We start from the raw sequence: 20,830 nt of genomic DNA on the forward strand, positions 1-20,830 counted from the left end.
TCACAATGCCATAGACCTGGACAAAAAAAGTCTCTTTAATCTTACCTTTTGCTGTATGAAGTTCCTCTGCCTTTCTTAAGTACAGGAACAGCCCATCTCTCTCTCAGGGGAATTTAGCAGATCACTTTGCTCTTTCCACCTCTGAGTTCCTGCAATTGTTAAAATAATTTTGAGATTTCTCATGGTTTAAAAATGTGCTTCAGTAGAGCATAGGAGAAATTCTAAGTCACTGAAACCAGTACTCAAAAGCAGGATTTGATGCTGGCGATCACTCTCTTTCGCCTCTGTAAATATTACTAATTTTTCTTTTCATCTCTCCCAGTTTCCCTGCTTTGTTCTCTCGCCTGTCTCTCCTTACTTCTACCGCAAACTCATTCCTTTTTGTGAGTGTTCTCTCCTCCTTTCTCTCCTCCCTGCTTGCTTTCTCTATGATGCTGCATGCATGGAAAAACTCCCCAAATACTTCTCGTATTTATAACCCTCAACTGATAGATGTGGCTCTACGGGAAGGATGAGTCTCCTGTGTATGTGGATACAGATGCATCTGCATTTTTTATCTTCTATACCTGCAGAAATTCAGGCAGGAGCTCAGCTGTTCAACTTGCTGCATCAGTAGCCATTTTCACAGCCTCTCACTATTCAGCATTAGGGTCTGCCTTACTAAGGTCACTTTAGTTGTTGTTGTCTATGTTGGAAATGAACTCTGTCAGAACGCGTGTATTCAACGACATAAAATACGTCTTGCTTATCCCATTAAAACGGAACAAATCCCGTGGGACCGTGCATCTCTTTTAACCCCCTCCTTTCCCAGATTATCCTTTGAGGTCTCCAATAGTTACTGCATTCACTAGGCCTTCCCACATTGCTCCCTGTGCCAGGAATGGCTTACCAGGGATCACAGGGAGACGAGCGCAGGTGGAACCTCTGCTGTCAAACAGTAACTGCGTTGTTCAAAATGTTTGTGTTGGAAAGGCAAGACACGGATGCAAAGCACGCATTTCAAACGGCAGCAGTATACAAAGGAGATTCTTCTCAACGAGTAGGGTTGAGTGAAGACACTTTGGGAAATCCTGCCCAAAATGAGCTATGGGCCGAGGAAAGCAGGGAGGTGAGGGCCCACCGAGTTTTTAGGTGCCAAATGGCTTTCAGCTGCTGCTGCAGACGCGAGGCCCTCGGCACACGCCCGCAGCCGGGGGCACAAGTGCTGTGCTGCAGCGGGAAGGGCGCTCCCGCGAGTTCCTGCTGCCATTTTGCTCCCGGGGCTTTGGTGGCGAGCCCCGGCAGCGAGGCCAGCACCGGAGCCGCGGCCCACGGGCAGCCCCGGCAGCGGAACGAGGCCGCCGGCTGCCGCCACGGCGGGCCGGGCCGCTCCCCTCCCGTCCCGTCCCCGCCGCGGGCCGCAGGCGGCACCGCCCCCAGGCGGCAGCGGGGCCGCCCGCCCCCGCCCCCCGGCCCGCCCCGCCGCTCCCGCCACCCACCTTCCCGCCGCGGCACCGAGCGGGGCGGCAGCGCGGCCCGGCGGGAGCGGAGGGAAGGGTGCGGAGCTGGCGGCGCCAGGTAGGAGGCGGCGGCGGCGGGCCCCCCGCGCCTGTGAGGAGGCGGCGGCGGCGGGCCCCCCGCGCCTGTGAGGAGGAGGCGGCGGCGCGCTCGCCCCGGGAGGGACCGAGCGGGACGCGGGCCCTGCCGCAGCGGCGGCCGCGGAGGATCGCGTCCCTCGGGGGCCGGCCCCGGGCTACCCGCTGAGGAGCGGCCTTTTAAACCCCTTCCGGCCCCGGGAGCGGCCGGCTCCCGAGCGCGGCCTGCGGGCCCGAGCCGGGGCGGGCAGCGCCGCGGTGCCCCGTGAGCTCCTGCCCGCCGAGGCGGTGCCTCCGGTCGCGGGGTGCCAGCGCGCCGGTGCAGCGGCCCCCCGGGGCCGGGGTGGTTTCTGGCGGCGCTGAGGCGGCCGTTCCGGGCGGCGCCAGCCCCGGGCGGCCGGCGGCCTTCGCAAGCCGGGGCCCCGCGGGGTGGGAAGTCCGCCCGCCGGGAGGCAGCGCCCAGCCCGCCTTAGCGCAGCGCCCTGCGGGCCGGGGCGGGCGCCGAGGCAGGCCTGTTCGTCTGTCACGGTGACGGGCGCGTCTGTGAAGGCTGACCTCGGGGTGTCTGTTTGCTCCTAGGAAATGGACGGGTTCTGATGCGAGGAAAGCGATGAAATTTGGCTGCCTTTCCTTCCGGCAGCCCTATGCAGGATTAGTTTTGAACCAAGTCAAAACAGTAGAGACTCGCTGGCGTCCCTTGCTAGCAGACTACAGGAGCTGCACCGTTGCTGTTCATATAGCTGTTCAGGACTGGCAAGATGAAACATGGAGAGCAATTCTTCTGAATAGGTTTGGTATGACACCAAAACAAGTGCAAGATCTGTTGGACAAAGGGGAAAAATTCGGCAGAGGAGTTATTGCAGGTAAGCAACCTTGGATTATATTTTTCAAGCGAGCTTTCAATCTGTTAACTTGCTTCAGTCCAGTACACATCTGCTTTACGCAGTTATGCTTATTATAACATTGCTTTAACGCTTACTTTGAAGGAGTGGTGCCTGAGCTGTGGCTGGGGGCTATTTCGATTCCATGTCACTGTAAGCGGAGATCGGTGAGGGAAGTTGTAAATAAAATTTATTCTTTGTCACTGTGTTGGAAATGTGAAGTATCTTTGATCTTCAGGATAAAGAATTTTAGTCAGCCCTCAGTTTTTAAAATACACTCGCTCTACTGAAAAGTTTAGGCTACAACTCTAAAGTCTGTACAAGTAATACAATTGATTTGTGCTGCCTCGTCATGCAGTAAGATGGTATAACATGGGTTGTATATTATTTTGTTGCGTGATAATAAATGTCAGTTCCGCACTTTTTGCATTTTGAGCTTAGGAACTCTTGCTGAAACCGTTCTACAGTACTCGTAGTCAAGTGAAGTCGTCACGTTGCAGTGCTTCGCATGTCATGTTAGAGTGGTACATAAATAAATGCTGTTTCAGTTCTACAACTGCTCCGTTGCTCTTCTTATTGGGGCAGTGAAGAAGTTTGTTTCTGTAACACAAAGTTAGGATGGAAGTGGTGTTTCTTTGCTTACATTGTGCTGAAATACAATGTATGTTGCTGCACTGTATACTTTAAAAGTTTTTATCCAGCACTCATTTTGCACTCTCTTCTTGTAGGTATCTTTTGTTACACCATCTGTCTTGCGTTCTGATTTGAATATTTTTAGCTATTCCTGCACAACAAATTACTTCTATCACATACACGGAAAAACTGTTCTGGTTCTACAGTGCTGAAAATCGTTAGGTACTACGTAATATGCAGATTGTAAGCTTGACATAAATTGCATGCTAAATTGTGGAGTAGGTATCAAAGCTTCTTTGATCTGTATCTTAACATTTTCAATCATTAAGCAATACGGAAATTCCCTTTTGTGACGTGAAAAGGGGTCCAGAGAGCAGGAATTTCCATATAGTTTAATGATTTTAAAATGTTAATAGAGTAGCGTCCTGATAGGAGCAGAGAGAGTTTTCTTTTTAATGAAGCTGTTTCAAGGCCAGATGTGGCTCAGGAGTTTTGGTAGCAGCTGTATCTCCTTAGCTGCAGGCTTCTTTTAACAGGATTCTGATTCACTGAGTTGTGAATATGAGAACTGCACGCTTCACCTGTTCTTCAGTGGCACGGGCCATCTTCAGCAGTGAATGAGACAGGTTTGAGGTGTGCGTGCTTCATGCTGTGTTCTTCTGGCAACAAGTGAGCTGTTCGGCGCGTCCTCTGGAACGTTTGCTTTTGGAAAGCTTTTCTCCAGCAGATCAAAGAGCCAACTGATGGTATATTTTAATTTTATAATGCAGGATTAATTGACATTGGCGAGACATCACTGTATCCAGAAACCTTGCCTCCTGAAAAGGTCATGGAGCTGGAAAATAAAGCTGTCCTCAGTCATCTGGAACAGAAATACTTGACTGTTGTTTCAAACCCAAGATGGCTTCTGGAACCGATTCCTGCCAGAGGGAGAAGAGGCGTGTGGCAGGTGGACATCCCCGAAGAACTGATCCCTCCAGAAGCGTAGGTCTTGGCCCTCACTACTCTTTTTCCTGCCTGAACGCAAACTTGTGATTTACAAGTCTGCATCTTGAATACCAGTGAGTTGTTTGGGATTCCCTTCCAAAAGTAATTGTTTGCAATAGCAAATATATTTGATGAACTGCTCTACTGAGACAAAGGAAACAAGGTGTCATTTTTATGACCGTTACTGGACATGAGTAGTGGCTTACTATATTTTTCCTCTATAAATAACTCTTTAAGTAAATGGTATTTTTTGTAAGCCACGGTTGATGTGTTGTGTGCCAATTTGAAACATGAGTAACTACAACCATGTTATATGATGCATGCATCTCTGATGACGTGAGGAAGAAGGAGTTTGTAGGAGCCTTCAGAAAAATGGTGCTTGAAAGCAGGCTGCCATCAGTAATGTGCCATTGGTCTCACAGCCCACTCCTAACCTTACGTTTGTGGGATCACTGAGAAAGAAATCATCTGAGATAAGGCCAGCCCGAGGGGCTTCTCAGACAGAGGCTTGCTGGGCGAGGTTTCTGCGCATGGAGCACGTTACGTGTTGTAAGTGTAAAACTTACCGCAAGGACCAGATCTTCCTCATGGACACGATAGGTCCATTAGATGTGCCTAAAATGGGGGGAAGCAGTCCGCAGTATACGGCTGTGTGACCTAACAGCCTTTGTAGCAGGGCCTTTATTAGAAAGAAGGTGCTTGTACACAATTAAATGAAGCGAGTATTCTAATATTTCTTTCTCTCATTGGAGACGAAGAATCTTAGTGAGCTTTGAAAATCTAATACTGAATTAAAGGCAAGCGTGAAGAGTAACAAATAGAAGTCACCGATTTTGGCACTTTGAGAGTTTTTTCAGAATTCACACTCTGCATTAGAATGAAAGTCCTTTTGACTTTCTGGAGCAAGGCCCAAGGCCAGGCACAGGCATGGCTATAAAAACAGGACAGGACAACTGGCAGAGGCTTTGTATTCAGACAGTTTATTGGAACACTTAGGAACACTCTATTCCCTCGGACTATGCAACTTCTAGAAGAGCTGTGGAGGGTACCTAGCGTGGCCCGGGCTGGGGTCCAAGGCCGTTGCCTGCAGCTCCCTTGTTTGGAGCCCAGGTGCCACCCGGGCAGTGGCGGTAGGGTGGAGCGTGGCCCCAAGGTGGCCTTGGCATAGAGAGAGCAGCGGCTGCTGCCAGCACAGCTAGGGAGGGGGGCGGTGGGAGCCCCAGTGGAAAGTGGCTGTTGGGCACGGCGCGACCTGGTGAAGCAGCAGCGCAGGCAGCGCCCTGGCTGGCAGCCGGGCCGGGGCTGCTGTGCTGCAGCAAAAGGGAGGGGGGCAGAGGATTGAGCTGCTCCCTGCCTCCTGCTGTCAGAGCAGCGGTGCACGCAGACGGAGAGGCAGGCCTGAGTGGGGCAGCTGCCTTGGCGGGTCGCTTGGCAGGTGCGGTCTTGCTGGGTGCAGAGGCGTGCGTGTTCTCCCTTGGAGCTGCTGTGAAGGGAGCGCTCTCCTCCTCCTCGGCAGCGGGTTCCCACGCAAGCTCAGCATCTGGTTTTCTTTTCCGGCGGCGTGCATGCAGATCCGTGTCCGGTGAAAAACCTGCTGGTGTTTGATTTTTTGGACTAGAGCTTCGCTTACACTTCACTAGCAGGTGCAGACAATGTCTTCTAAAATTTGGGTTGTAGTAGAAGTGAAACTAAAAATGCAAAGGAAAAGAGTTAGTTGCCATCACCTTGAGACGGGAAAGGGCAGAGATATGAGAACTAAGAATTTCAACTGCAAAAGAGAAACAGGGATGTTAAAAAGGACCGTCAGGGGCGTTCTAAACCTGAAGTTCAGGCTGAATAAAATGGTGCAATCCAGTCCTGTTAAGTAGTAACCAGCCTTGTGCTTTTGCCACTTGGCAGCAGAGAAGCGTAGGATTTTCAAAAGCATAAAAACTGACTTAGAAACCCAAACACCAGTCCTTTTCAGCAACTTTAGTGTGGAATGACCAGGTAGGTAACTATAGGCTGCTGACACTACCTTCTCAGCCTTCAGCAAATGCCACAAGACAACTGCACATCTGGTACAGCAAGACACACAGCAAATACCAAAAGAAAATCCCGATAGGATGAGAATCTCTTCTCATTTTATGTGCTCAAAGTAACTGGAAACAACCAACGTAATATTTTATCAGCATTTCTACTGGGAAATACTGCCTCCAGACCTCCGGAACATGACCCAAGAAACAAATGACAGAACATTTACTACCATCCTCATCTCCTAGGTAGTAAAGGCTTATTTCATTGGAACAGAAATCTGTCCCACTGGAATATTCTGAGAGTTAGTTTGCACGTCAAGGTTGCAACATACCTCCCCAGCTGTTTCTTCCGCTAGCAGGTCATCGTGCGAGCCCGATTTTGGAAAATCGCACAGCTTTCTGGCGAACCCATACAAATGGAGGCGATGAGTGAAGCTTCTCATGGTCTCACTTTCAAAAATCCTCAGATATCCTCTCCTTGCTAGCACTTCGTCTTTGAACAGTTCTTCATGAATCACGACACACTTTCCGTTGTCCCCCCACCAAATGGACTCGAACTGATGGCTTTCAACAATGTCCCAGAGCTTCTTCAGAAAGCTGAGACGTGTCCAGGTATCGCTAGAGCTCTCCTCAGATGAGCTCAGACGCTCTCTTTTTGACTGGGGTCGCTTAGCCGAAGTTTGTAAAGCCCTTTCTTCTCTTGGAGGTCCAAAAGCAGCGTCATTAGCTGCTCTTTTGCCACGTGCTGGACGGAGAGGAGTCGAGCCTGGCAAATCGACTCCCTTGGCCTGAGCAGAAGCACATGAAGTTTCCTGTGAGGAAAGCTCCATTTTAAACTCTCTTTTCTCAGTTTGAGTAAATTGTTCAGTTGAAGCCATCTACCTTCGCCGCTAGACTGTCCTGCCAGACAGCCAGCTGAAAGGAAGTGACCGGCTGACTGAGAACCCCAACGAAAATTCTCAAACATCACCGTGACGCCCATGCTGCGCTGCCGTGACATCACAGAGCAGCGTCTGTTTCCTAGCGACATGAAGCAGCAGCAGCAAGTGCTCAATAGCACTTGTTGCTTTTCATTTACAGTTTGGTTTTTTGTTTTTTGTTTTTTTTTTTTGACTTGAGCCAAAAAGTAAATAAAAGTGCAATGATGACATGTTAAGCGTAGTGATAGGACAGTGCTGTGTTGGGTTTCAGGCAAGAGCTGGTCCACAGAGAGGGAGAGGGAGGTCTGCAGTGTTAGCAATGAAAGCGCCACGTCTCTGAAGTTTTTCAGGTGCGCACCTTTCACCCATGCGTAAGTGTCCATGCGCTCTTTGCTCTTAGCTCATTGCCTTGCTAACGCTAAGGAAACACGATCCGTAGTATTTAAGCTGCCTAAACTGTGGGTTTGCCTAAGCACGAGAAGCTGCAAGGGTGTGGGAGCATCCAACACATGTTGTTACAAGCTACTGGAGTACAGGTTTCAAAGACTAACTTTCTCTAAAGCACCTGGAAGTCCAAGACGGTCTGTCAAAGGAGGTCTGTCTTCAAAGAAGAAAATGCTCGGCCAACACCAATGAACCTATCTTGAAAAGTTTAATCATTGACACCAACACAAAGTTGGTAATGAAGACCAAGCTATGATATTTGTAGCAGCTAACGGACAGCTGTAAAACCTACAATCAATGCTTGTGACATAGACTGCACGCATGGCGCAAGAGGGAACAGCTTACTAAACAGCCAGTCTAATGGGAGAGTGGTGTACGTGCTGCTCAGGAAGAATTAAAACATGACATTGGAGAAGCAACAAAAGCAACGCTTAACTCCCAAGCCAGCACAAAAGTTGAAATGCTGCCATGAAAATTTACATAGCTAACTCAAAACCATCATGCAAGTTGCTATACCTTCTATTTCCCCCCAAAAAAGCTTTCCAGTCTTGCCTGAGAAGTGCAACACTCCTGTGCCTCTGTGGTTAAGACAATGATTGTGGCTGAACAGAAGAAGTAAAGAGGTACTATACTAAGACATCACCCAAGCGTTTAAAACAGACACGGAAATCAAGTGTCTATTTAGGACCTAAAAGACACCTGGAATAACATAGGCATTTGTTGTGGTTTAACCCCAGCCAGCAACTATGAACCATGCAGCCGCTCACTCACTCCCCCCCAGTGGGGTGGGGGAGAGAACTGGATGGGTGAAAATCAGACAACTCCTGGGTTGAGATAAGAACAGTTTAATAATTGAAGTAAAATAAAATAGAATGATAGTAGTAGTAGTAGTAATAATAATAATATAATACAATAATAATGTACAAAGCAAGTGATATACGACACAATTGCTCACCACCCCCTGACTGATGCCCAGCCTGTTCCCGAGCAGCAATCCCTTCCCCTCCGGCCAACTCGCCCCAGTTATATACTGAGCATGACGTCATACGGTATGGAATAGCCCTGTGGCCAATCTGGGTCAGGCTCCCTGGCTGTGCCCCCTCCCAGCTTCTTGTATGCCATGCAGAGCATGAGAAGCTGAAAAGTCCTTGACTGGTGTAAGCACTACTTAGCAACAACTAAAACATCAGTGTGTTATCAACATTATTCTCATCCTAAATCCAAAACACAGCACTGTACCAGCTACTAAGAAGAAAATTAACTCTATCCCAGCTGAAACCAGGACAGCATTTCATACAGGGTTTTTAAAAAAATACCTTTAGATAATACTTCTATTGTACACGACAAAACTTTGAAACAATATATTACACTGCTAAAATGTTCATATAAATACTATACAGGCAAGCGTGCAACCAACCCATTGGGCAGGTTCACAAATTAGACCACCACGTATCTCTGGAAAAGCTCTCCGATTATCTTCAAGATCTCTGATTTGTGTAATCCAAGCCACTGATTCAGCAATACCTATTTGTAAGTAATTGGGACAAGGAATGAGATGAAATACATTTGTCTGCTGCTTCCCAGTTCAAATTTAATATGCTCCTGTCCTCTTAATCGGGCATATCAATGTTTAACTTGGGCGGTGGAATCACGTATTTTCCAGGACTCTGTGTAATGACCACTCCAGTCTTTTTTCGAAACATTGGTGCAATTTTTGGTGGTTCGGGCAGTGGCGTTTCTTCTGTTTCCTCATTATCTTCATGATGAAGATCATAAGAAATATTTCCATATTCTCGTAAAAATGGGAAAATTTCAAGCAGGAACTGGCAAAAGTCTTTGCGAATTCCAAACCACCCTAAAGAAAAGAAAATCATTTCACATGATTGCAGAACAGAATGAAAATTTAATTAAGCAAGCAGACTCTGCAATCTCGTTTAAGTTCTCTTGATTGTTTGCATATGAACAATATAAAATTTGTTAGTGCTGGCTTCTCAGTGTGTTACTTACACCTATCGTGTAACAACATTAGAGTTCAGATCATGTACACACAGATAGACATACAGAACATATACATAGAATCACGCATGTCTGTGTGCGTGTATCCCTGTGTATAAATTACAGCTATACTACCAGAGCAAGAGGCCATTTCATTTCACGTGTCACAAGCAGCACTTGTACTTCAGCAGATGGCACTCCTCCGTTAGCCAATAGCGAAGGTCAGCGTTAAAAGGAACAGCCTGCCCACGTCAAGTCTTTCACACTGAACAAGAGCAACGTATTAAGCGATTGCCAGGGAAGATCCCATACGACCCATCTTTTGGCAGAGACTGCGCTTCGTGGCCAACTGGTGTATTTCGCTCAGCACTTTCAAGGTGGATTTTCATGCAAGTCTTCTGGGGCTCACTTCAGATGAATAGTCTTTTTGAAAAATTTACATAAAAATATTCAACTAACCCTACAGAAGACAAAATGGACACGTGGCTTTCTAAAAGACTAACTTGGCCATAAATTATCGAGGGCATGCATTGAAAAAACAAAACCAAAACCCAAAACACCAGGAACAACTTTCCATGAAATAACAATACCAAAGTAAACTAAATGTATGGAGATAAGCTTAGTCATGCCCAAAGAAAGAAATTCTCACTATACTTCACAATCGGACCAAAACTGAAATGAGGTTCTATAACAAACATCACAGCTGGTTCCTTTCAACTCTGAAAAATCCTAAAAAAATGTCATTGCCTTGTCAACAAGGAACGTGAACTGCAAGGTGGATGGGAAGAGCTACTCATCTGCAGTGGTTCAGGAACATGAGATGGCCGAAAGTGCCAGTGCTCCTTTCGGCAGTGTTCGTTGTGGTGGGGATAAAAGCCAGGGAAATGTACGCTGGCCACTTGGGCAACTCAAGTTACAACTAAGCAGCGCAGAGCACTATTTGGCCAAAGAGGAAAGAGAATGCTAGCTCAGGCTGCTAGGACAAATGCTAATTAAAACTGGTAGGCGCTACACTGCTTTCAGAACCCAGAGTAGAAAGATCCAGTCCTGTCCCGCGAGAATGAAACCCATGGAAACAAGGAAGGACAAGTTAGAATTAAAATCCCATTGGGATGTCTAGTTGAGTCCAAGCAGAAGTCGTGCTCTTACAGGAATAAGAAAAAAAGCGAGAGACACTATAAACACTGAAAACTTACTAAATTCACCTGAAAACAATAGTAACAAACACATCTGGATTCCTTCATGAGAGAATATACACAGGAAAGTCCTTTTTGAAAAGACAGCTCTTAACGACATACATTTAAACCTTGAGTTGCAAGCCGTTTCCGTGATTTGTAAATACTCACAGTGATTTCCTCCTTTTTGTCCAAATGTTGTTGCCATTAAAGTTATCAGTGAAAGCCAGAGAGGAACAAATATGGGTATAAAAGAAAAAGAATTATGCCCATCCAGTCTGTGTACTAGTAAGATCTAAATGGCAAAAAAATGATACAATGTCAGTTTAACTGCAATACCCACTTTCAGGCTTCTTAAAACATGTGCTGATCTCAGATCTCTAACTTCACACATCTGTGAAGAAAACTGGCCTCCACAGAAACATGTAGTTCCACGCATATTTCCCTCAAAAAACTTGAAAGAAACATAGAACGCTTGGGTTTCTCTCGCATTTGCTGTTACTATTTCATTCGAAAACAACAAGCAGTATTCTCATTTTAGTAAGTTCAAAAAGAGACACAGCAACATTCAGCACTCCACTGAAAAAAGAACAAGATACATCAAACTCGTTATGCTTTTTCCTACCTCAAACGTGAGCAGTGGAACTACAATTGTCATCCAGCTGACAGCCATTGTTATGTGTGTCCTCCTTTGCTCAGCAATCACATCCATGGAGCGCAAGAACAGAACGGACCACACAATGTAATATAGCACTACTAGACACAGAAAGGACATCAAGATCCACAGCGGGACACAAACAACCTGAAAGAAAAAGAAATTAACTGCTTTCCACCCCCCTCAGCAGTGATACATTTTTATCAATTTGATTTGTTTCAGGTGTGGGTTTTTTAAATAAAGCAAGTCTACGTATTAAGTTGAAACAAGAAAAAGAAATTGAAGTCTAATGCTCTTTAATATAGCCTCTAACAGAAAAGCTTCATAAATCACATGCGCTGTTATGAGCCATATCAACTCTTTGGGGTTCCTCAGTTAGGTCTGTAAATGCCATCAAGCTGAAACAATTTAAAATTAAGTCAACATAGTTCAACTTTAATAAGACTTCTGTCATTTTACGTTAGGCTCAAAGAGCACCTGAAATAGTTTTTAGCAAGTATTTTCTACACTGGACGCCTTACTTGAAACAGTTTCTAAATTACCACCTTTTCCTACTTTTTTTTTTTTTTTTTTTTTTTGAAAATAGAAAGGACAGTCATAATCATGCCAGATCATCAGTTTTATGGTAGTTTACAAAAGCCCAGACACAGAAACAGCGCTTTTGTGTTCTTAAGGCACTTGGGACAGGAGATCTCGGCAGTTTTGACAGTGATCACTTGCACAAGAAGTGGATCTACATGCATGGTAACACAAGAAATAAAACTAGTTATTTACCACACCATATTTACCCACACATTCTCTAATTCACCCGTCATTTTCATGGCTAGTTTTGTGCTCCCACTGGAAACTTTTGGTTAGGATTTCTCTTTCAAAAACTGATCAGAGATCAATTGCAGTTGATGGCATGTCCTTCTCCCCCGAAGGACGACATGCCCAAAGAGCAGCCTCTCTTTCCCATGACCGCTGAATGAAATGCCAGACCTTCAGTAAAGGACTGTTAAGTGAGCAAAAGTGGGATCATGGACGGACTCTGGTCATATATGAACTGTTACCTATAGTAAATAGCTTTAGGAAATTCAGCATTTAAACAAGAATAAGAAGAAAACACTTGTTACATACAAGCCACGGCCATCTGATGATCTCGTCTAGTCTGAGTGCAATAAATATGAACTGTAGAATATTGACCGAACACAAGATTTCCAGCTAGAAAAAGAAAACACGTTAGTTAACTCTTAGCATGATAAAGCTGTTTCCAGGCTAGCCAAAGAATCTGTCAAAGGGCTTTTCTGACTCCATGCTTATCACTGCGATATGGAACATCATTTGCATTTACATCAGATATTACTAAGCACCCCTACATTTATGAGGCTGCGATCCCACTAGAGTAACTGTAGAGGCAGCTGTCTCCTGAGGAAAGACCTTCCTGGTATTTTAAAAAAATAAAAGCACTACCTGCAATGCTTGTTAGAGTGATTAGAGAAATAAGAAAAGCCAAATTCATCAGACTCAAAAAAGCAACGCATTGGAAAACAACTTCAACTATGTTCTTCAGATAAGAGATAATGTGAGAATTAAAGTCACAAGTAGTAACAAGTCCTTCCATTTAAAATTAGCAAAATCTATCTTTAAAGATATCATTTCGTAGTTGCAGTAACGTAAAGATGAAAGTTACATGGGCTTAACTACCAACGGTCCAGTTCAAAAGTCCCAGCTCGATCTGGGGGGAAAAAGAAATACATAGAATAGGAGAAGACGACATCCAAATTCAATCATTTACTGTATACCTGAGAGAGATTTTAAATGGCACTGAAGACACTTGGGTTTTGAGCCAACACAGAAAAGCAATACTCCGCATTAAAAATGTTAACGAAAGCTTTTCGCGTGTCCCGCTTGCCGCTGTGAGAACTAAATTATACTTAAAAAATAAAAAAATCAAGTTTGTGTCTAGCTTGAACAAAGTGAAACAGTGAAACACCATCAGACTTGGCAAGATTCTGTTTGTAAAGTTCACAGGCAACCCTACATGGGTAGGAACTTCAAAGATCAAACAGAGAATTACTATCTGAAAAGACTAACTAAAGCTCTGGAGTGCGAGTGAGAAATATTTTCCATTTACAAAAACACATGGGGATGTAAGGCACCTTTGAAAGGTACTGTTTCTCAGAAGGCAGACACTACCTGCTACTTTTCACTAACATACATGATTGTGTACTATGATCTGGATAAATGCCTTTGAAATACACAGTGCAGGGAGTCAAATGTCCAACAGGCAGCAGGCACTTGCCTACTTCAGAGACTGCACTGAAGTCTTCACTGCATTGAGTATTTAAGAAAGAACAGTGCATATGTTCTTATATAAGATCTGTCATCTACACACGATCTGTTATGAAAACATACCGAAACCTGCATAACAGAAAATTGAGTGTGTATGTATATTATCCTTGAATAGCACTCCGAAATACAACTGCAATTTAACACCAAGCTACCCACACTGAGAAAGCTCATTAAACTGTGCTATAAGCAACCAACAAACTATGACTACTGATTATTTATAATGCCAAAACTTTTGACAAGGATAGTAATGTCAGTGATGCGTTACAAACCAGAAATGTACTCTACTCATGGGGGTGTGTGGGGTGTGTGAGGTGTGTGTAAAAAAAGAAGAGGGAACCACAGATCCACGTTTTCAGAGAATTGTTCAGAAAACACGGCGTTGCAACAAATCTGGAAATAAGAGACTCTAAAGAAACTGGAGATGTGTTCACTAAAACACTTAAGACAGCCAGAATTTCTCACAATATATACAGAGAAGTACAGAACAGAATGGTAAAATGGAAGTCTTTTAGTTCACCCCAAAATTAGAAGTTCTTTATTTGGGTATAAGAATAATATGAAGCTGGTTTTCCAGCCTGTAGTGAGGCTTTGTAAACTACAATATTAGAATGAGAGACAGGGTAAAATTAAGGGAAAGGGGGCAAAACGTAGAAGGTTGGTAGAAGCTGTTACGATGGAGTTGCTGCCAAAATACGGAGTCACAGCATCACACTTCACATTGTTTGATGTTCAAAAATACAGGAAAATGCAAAGGATGCTCATATGTCAACATATCCCAGCTTCTCGTGAGTGTCGATTATTAAATAGTGACCACTCAATACAAATAATTGTATTTTATTTCACGGGTTATTAACAGCTGAAATTTCAGTTTTGACCTCCAGTATCCTGGAACATACTGCACTGTGTCTTCACCCACTTCTGAAATGAACTGTATCTGATCAAGTACCTTGACCTGATTTTGACCCAAGATATCCCAGCACCTATTGCTGTGTACCGAATCATGTAAAATCAGCTACTAAGCGAATTTGACAAGAAACACAGCAATGCTTGCCTATCTAGATGAGATCAGACCTGAGTCTGTATAAATGATGTACTAGGCATTGTTTTAGCTCCACGGAAAGCAGTAACACATTCTGTAATTGGAATTATGCAGTCTTTATTCTATCAAAATTAAAATTAGGGACACCCCAAGGAAAGCTAATTTAGAGACACTGAAATGAGGTGTACTTTACAGAATTACAGACCAAACTTGTAGAATTTCCTGTTGTTGAGAGTCTCATCATGTGAGGTACTGTGCCAAGATTAGGTAATTTGGGATTGCTGTTAGCCTCTGAAAGCCACAGTGACCAAAAACCAATTACGTGCATCTAAGATGTCAAGCATAAGCTGATCATCTGCTAAGATGAGAATGAATTTTCTTTTTCATGTTCAGTGCTGTACATTTCAAATCATTATCTTATATCCTGAGGAAGCCTACTGAAGTCGTTTACCACTCATCACGCAAAAGGCTGAAAATAATACGCAAAATTTGATAATTTCAGGGACTTACTTAGGTGCTGCTATAAATTGGTTTTAAGTCTTCCAGTGAATGTCACAATATATCGGACAAGGTTTCTACAAGCCAGGTAAGCTAGTTTTCTGACAGGAGATTTTCAACAAAATATTTGTTCACCTTTCGTAGTAGCACACAAGCCTCGTGCTATTTACATTTTATTTAGAACTGTTAGACTTGAGATTTTCAGTACCTTGGAGATTTTTGCTTAAATCAAGAAAAAATGTATTTTATTTATGTGAAGAAACACATGATACAAATCCTGCTATGGGTTATATGAGTGTAAAACAAAGCTAACACTTACTTATACAACATGAAAAACTTTTGGCCTATATTTTTCCCAAAATAACTAATTACGCAGTGGAAAAATACCAAAAGAGCATGAAAGCTCATTACATCCTTGCAACTTTAAACAGATTCAACAGGTTCTTCAACTAACCATGCAGATCTAGTAAGATGGAAATAGCTTAAAGCCAAAGAACATTTCAAGTAATAACCCTGTAAAAACTACAATGGCCTTAAATTCGTGTCATCTATTAATTTCTCTTGTTATCACGGCATTGTATAAAGGACTGGAATGACGCCATATGGAACATTTTGAACAGGATACTGGAAATATCTAGGGGAAAAAGGATAATGAGAACAGAAGTTCTCATGATGATGGTGATAAGAAAAAATAGGTCTCAACAGCTAAAGTCTATCGGCCATAAAATACTTCAGAATACACAACATTCACTGAAGGTGAATGTGAATGTGAAGTGTACACCAAAAACGGCTATCATGAAAGCTATCTGCAGTGCTTATCATCAGAACAGAATCATCTAACTATGCCGTCCAGTGTAGTTACAGAATACTAAGGTTACAGACAATGTTTTACCGATAAATACCTGCTATTCACAATGCCATAGACCTGGACAAAAAAGTCTCTTTAATCTTACCTTTTGCTGTATGAAGTTCCTCTGCCTTTCTTAAGTACAGGAACAGCCCATCTCTCTCTCAGGGGAATTTAGCAGATCACTTTGCTCTTTCCACCTCTGAGTTCCTGCAATTGTTAAAATAATTTTGAGATTTCTCATGGTTTAAAAATGTGCTTCAGTAGAGCATAGGAGAAATTCTAAGTCACTGAAACCAGTACTCAAAAGCAGGATTTGATGCTGGCGATCACTCTCTTTCGCCTCTGTAAATATTACTAATTTTTCTTTTCATCTCTCCCAGTTTCCCTGCTTTGTTCTCTCGCCTGTCTCTCCTTACTTCTACCGCAAACTCATTCCTTTTTGTGAGTGTTCTCTCCTCCTTTCTCTCCTCCCTGCTTGCTTTCTCTATGATGCTGCATGCATGGAAAAACTCCCCAAATACTTCTCGTATTTATAACCCTCAACTGATAGATGTGGCTCTACGGGAAGGATGAGTCTCCTGTGTATGTGGATACAGATGCATCTGCATTTTTTATCTTCTATACCTGCAGAAATTCAGGCAGGAGCTCAGCTGTTCAACTTGCTGCATCAGTAGCCATTTTCACAGCCTCTCACTATTCAGCATTAGGGTCTGCCTTACTAAGGTCACTTTAGTTGTTGTTGTCTATGTTGGAAATGAACTCTGTCAGAACGCGTGTATTCAACGACATAAAATACGTCTTGCTTATCCCATTAAAACGGAACAAATCCCGTGGGACCGTGCATCTCTTTTAACCCCCTCCTTTCCCAAATTATCCTTTGAGGTCTCCAATAGTTACTGCATTCACTAGGCCTTCCCACATTGCTCCCTGTGCCAGGAATGGCTTACCAGGGATCACAGGGAGACGAGCGCAGGTGGAACCTCTGCTGTCAAACAGTAACTGCGTTGTTCAAAATGTTTGTGTTGGAAAGGCAAGACACGGATGCAAAGCACGCATTTCAAACGGCAGCAGTATACAAAGGAGATTCTTCTCAACGAGTAGGGTTGAGTGAAGACACTTTGGGAAATCCTGCCCAAAATGAGCTATGGGCCGAGGAAAGCAGGGAGGTGAGGGCCCACCGAGTTTTTAGGTGCCAAATGGCTTTCAGCTGCTGCTGCAGACGCGAGGCCCTCGGCACACGCCCGCAGCCGGGGGCACAAGTGCTGTGCTGCAGCGGGAAGGGCGCTCCCGCGAGTTCCTGCTGCCATTTTGCTCCCGGGGCTTCGGTGGCGAGCCCCGGCAGCGAGGCCAGCACCGGAGCCGCGGCCCACGGGCAGCCCCGGCAGCGGAACGAGGCCGCCGGCTGCCGCCACGGCGGGCCGGGCCGCTCCCCTCCCGTCCCGTCCCCGCCGCGGGCCGCAGGCGGCACCGCCCCCAGGCGGCAGCGGGGCCGCCCGCCACCGCCCCCCGGCCCGCCCCGCCGCTCCCGCCACCCACCTTCCCGCCGCGGCACCGAGCGGGGCGGCAGCGCGGCCCGGCGGGAGCGGAGGGAAGGGTGCGGAGCTGGCGGCGCCAGGTAGGAGGCGGCGGCGGCGGGCCCCCCGCGCCTGTGAGGAGGCGGCGGCGGCGGGCCCCCCGCGCCTGTGAGGAGGAGGCGGCGGCGGCGCGCTCGCCCCGGGAGGGACCGAGCGGGACGCGGGCCCTGCCGCAGCGGCGGCCGCGGAGGATCGCGTCCCTCGGGGGCCGGCCCCGGGCTACCCGCTGAGGAGCGGCCTTTTAAACCCCTTCCGGCCCCGGGAGCGGCCGGCTCCCGAGCGCGGCCTGCGGGCCCGAGCCGGGGCGGGCAGCGCCGCGGTGCCCCGTGAGCTCCTGCCCGCCGAGGCGGTGCCTCCGGTCGCGGGGTGCCAGCGCGCCGGTGCAGCGGCCCCCCGGGGCCGGGGTGGTTTCTGGCGGCGCTGAGGCGGCCGTTCCGGGCGGCGCCAGCCCCGGGCGGCCGGCGGCCTTCGCAAGCCGGGGCCCCGCGGGGTGGGAAGTCCGCCCGCCGGGAGGCAGCGCCCAGCCCGCCTTAGCGCAGCGCCCTGCGGGCCGGGGCGGGCGCCGAGGCAGGCCTGTTCGTCTGTCACGGTGACGGGCGCGTCTGTGAAGGCTGACCTCGGGGTGTCTGTTTGCTCCTAGGAAATGGACGGGTTCTGATGCGAGGAAAGCGATGAAATTTGGCTGCCTTTCCTTCCGGCAGCCCTATGCAGGATTAGTTTTGAACCAAGTCAAAACAGTAGAGACTCGCTGGCGTCCCTTGCTAGCAGACTACAGGAGCTGCACCGTTGCTGTTCATATAGCTGTTCAGGACTGGCAAGATGAAACATGGAGAGCAATTCTTCTGAATAGGTTTGGTATGACACCAAAACAAGTGCAAGATCTGTTGGACAAAGGGGAAAAATTCGGCAGAGGAGTTATTGCAGGTAAGCAACCTTGGATTATATTTTTCAAGCGAGCTTTCAATCTGTTAACTTGCTTCAGTCCAGTACACATCTGCTTTACGCAGTTATGCTTATTATAACATTGCTTTAACGCTTACTTTGAAGGAGTGGTGCCTGAGCTGTGGCTGGGGGCTATTTCGATTCCATGTCACTGTAAGCGGAGATCGGTGAGGGAAGTTGTAAATAAAATTTATTCTTTGTCACTGTGTTGGAAATGTGAAGTATCTTTGATCTTCAGGATAAAGAATTTTAGTCAGCCCTCAGTTTTTAAAATACACTCGCTCTACTGAAAAGTTTAGGCTACAACTCTAAAGTCTGTACAAGTAATACAATTGATTTGTGCTGCCTCGTCATGCAGTAAGATGGTATAACATGGGTTGTATATTATTTTGTTGCGTGATAATAAATGTCAGTTCCGCACTTTTTGCATTTTGAGCTTAGGAACTCTTGCTGAAACCGTTCTACAGTACTCGTAGTCAAGTGAAGTCGTCACGTTGCAGTGCTTCGCATGTCATGTTAGAGTGGTACATAAATAAATGCTGTTTCAGTTCTACAACTGCTCCGTTGCTGCTCTTATTGGGGCAGTGAAGAAGTTTGTTTCTGTAACACAAAGTTAGGATGGAAGTGGTGTTTCTTTGCTTACATTGTGCTGAAATACAATGTATGTTGCTGCACTGTATACTTTAAAAGTTTTTATCCAGCACTCATTTTGCACTCTCTTCTTGTAGGTATCTTTTGTTACACCATCTGTCTTGCGTTCTGATTTGAATATTTTTAGCTATTCCTGCACAACAAATTACTTCTATCACATACACGGAAAAACTGTTCTGGTTCTACAGTGCTGAAAATCGTTAGGTACTACGTAATATGCAGATTGTAAGCTTGACATAAATTGCATGCTAAATTGTGGAGTAGGTATCAAAGCTTCTTTGATCTGTATCTTAACATTTTCAATCATTAAGCAATACGGAAATTCCCTTTTGTGACGTGAAAAGGGGTCCAGAGAGCAGGAATTTCCATATAGTTTAATGATTTTAAAATGTTAATAGAGTAGCGTCCTGATAGGAGCAGAGAGAGTTTTCTTTTTAATGAAGCTGTTTCAAGGCCAGATGTGGCTCAGGAGTTTTGGTAGCAGCTGTATCTCCTTAGCTGCAGGCTTCTTTTAACAGGATTCTGATTCACTGAGTTGTGAATATGAGAACTGCACGCTTCACCTGTTCTTCAGTGGCACGGGCCATCTTCAGCAGTGAATGAGACAGGTTTGAGGTGTGCGTGCTTCATGCTGTGTTCTTCTGGCAACAAGTGAGCTGTTCGGCGCGTCCTCTGGAACGTTTGCTTTTGGAAAGCTTTTCTCCAGCAGATCAAAGAGCCAACTGATGGTATATTTTAATTTTATAATGCAGGATTAATTGACATTGGCGAGACATCACTGTATCCAGAAACCTTGCCTCCTGAAAAGGTCATGGAGCTGGAAAATAAAGCTGTCCTCAGTCATCTGGAACAGAAATACTTGACTGTTGTTTCAAACCCAAGATGGCTTCTGGAACCGATTCCTGCCAGAGGGAGAAGAGGCGTGTGGCAGGTGGACATCCCCGAAGAACTGATCCCTCCAGAAGCGTAGGTCTTGGCCCTCACTACTCTTTTTCCTGCCTGAACGCAAACTTGTGATTTACAAGTCTGCATCTTGAATACCAGTGAGTTGTTTGGGATTCCCTTCCAAAAGTAATTGTTTGCAATAGCAAATATATTTGATGAACTGCTCTACTGAGACAAAGGAAACAAGGTGTCATTTTTATGACCGTTACTGGACATGAGTAGTGGCTTACTATATTTTTCCTCTATAAATAACTCTTTAAGTAAATGGTATTTTTTGTAAGCCACGGTTGATGTGTTGTGTGCCAATTTGAAACATGAGTAACTACAACCATGTTATATGATGCATGCATCTCTGATGACGTGAGGAAGAAGGAGTTTGTAGGAGCCTTCAGAAAAATGGTGCTTGAAAGCAGGCTGCCATCAGTAATGTGCCATTGGTCTCACAGCCCACTCCTAACCTTACGTTTGTGGGATCACTGAGAAAGAAATCATCTGAGATAAGGCCAGCCCGAGGGGCTTCTCAGACAGAGGCTTGCTGGGCGAGGTTTCTGCGCATGGAGCACGTTACGTGTTGTAAGTGTAAAACTTACCGCAAGGACCAGATCTTCCTCATGGACACGATAGGTCCATTAGATGTGCCTAAAATGGGGGGAAGCAGTCCGCAGTATACGGCTGTGTGACCTAACAGCCTTTGTAGCAGGGCCTTTATTAGAAAGAA

At 45.7% G+C, this 20,830-nt stretch overlaps 4 protein-coding genes across 4 annotated transcripts; 2 read left to right on the forward strand and 2 right to left on the reverse strand.

The window, feature by feature from the left end:
- Positions 1-1,440: 1,440 nt before the first annotated feature.
- Positions 1,441-4,335, forward strand: LOC148056685 (protein EOLA1-like). Its single transcript, XM_087748701.1, has 3 exons — positions 1,441-1,557; positions 2,154-2,437; positions 3,859-4,335. Exons 2-3 carry the CDS (start codon positions 2,185-2,187, stop codon positions 4,074-4,076), a joined length of 471 nt encoding a protein of 156 aa, XP_087604827.1. The 5' UTR covers positions 1,441-1,557; positions 2,154-2,184; the 3' UTR covers positions 4,077-4,335.
- Positions 4,336-5,034: 699 nt separating this feature from the next.
- LOC148056686 (uncharacterized) lies at positions 5,035-8,194 on the reverse strand. Its single transcript, XM_087748691.1, has 2 exons — positions 6,423-8,194; positions 5,035-5,763 (listed from the first exon to the last, which is right to left on the reverse strand). Exons 1-2 carry the CDS (start codon positions 6,966-6,968, stop codon positions 5,125-5,127), a joined length of 1,185 nt encoding a protein of 394 aa, XP_087604817.1. The 5' UTR covers positions 6,969-8,194; the 3' UTR covers positions 5,035-5,124.
- Positions 8,195-8,732: 538 nt separating this feature from the next.
- Positions 8,733-15,981, reverse strand: LOC148056687 (transmembrane protein 185A-like). Its single transcript, XM_087748700.1, has 4 exons — positions 12,399-15,981; positions 11,250-11,426; positions 10,796-10,919; positions 8,733-9,309 (listed from the first exon to the last, which is right to left on the reverse strand). The coding sequence occupies exons 2-4, from the start codon at positions 11,397-11,399 to the stop codon at positions 9,065-9,067; spliced, it is 519 nt and encodes a 172-aa protein (XP_087604826.1). The 5' UTR covers positions 11,400-11,426; positions 12,399-15,981; the 3' UTR covers positions 8,733-9,064.
- Positions 15,982-18,245: 2,264 nt separating this feature from the next.
- On the forward strand, positions 18,246-20,396 carry LOC148056688 (protein EOLA1-like). Its single transcript, XM_087748697.1, has 2 exons — positions 18,246-18,498; positions 19,920-20,396. The coding sequence occupies exons 1-2, from the start codon at positions 18,246-18,248 to the stop codon at positions 20,135-20,137; spliced, it is 471 nt and encodes a 156-aa protein (XP_087604823.1). The 3' UTR covers positions 20,138-20,396.
- Positions 20,397-20,830: the final 434 nt, after the last annotated feature.

The sequence above is a fragment of the Nipponia nippon genome, unplaced genomic scaffold (assembly GCF_047370975.1).
Source record: "Nipponia nippon isolate SJK-2023a ecotype South Korea unplaced genomic scaffold, ASM4737097v1 scaffold_12, whole genome shotgun sequence".
In the NCBI taxonomy this organism is placed as follows: domain Eukaryota; kingdom Metazoa; phylum Chordata; class Aves; order Pelecaniformes; family Threskiornithidae; genus Nipponia; species Nipponia nippon.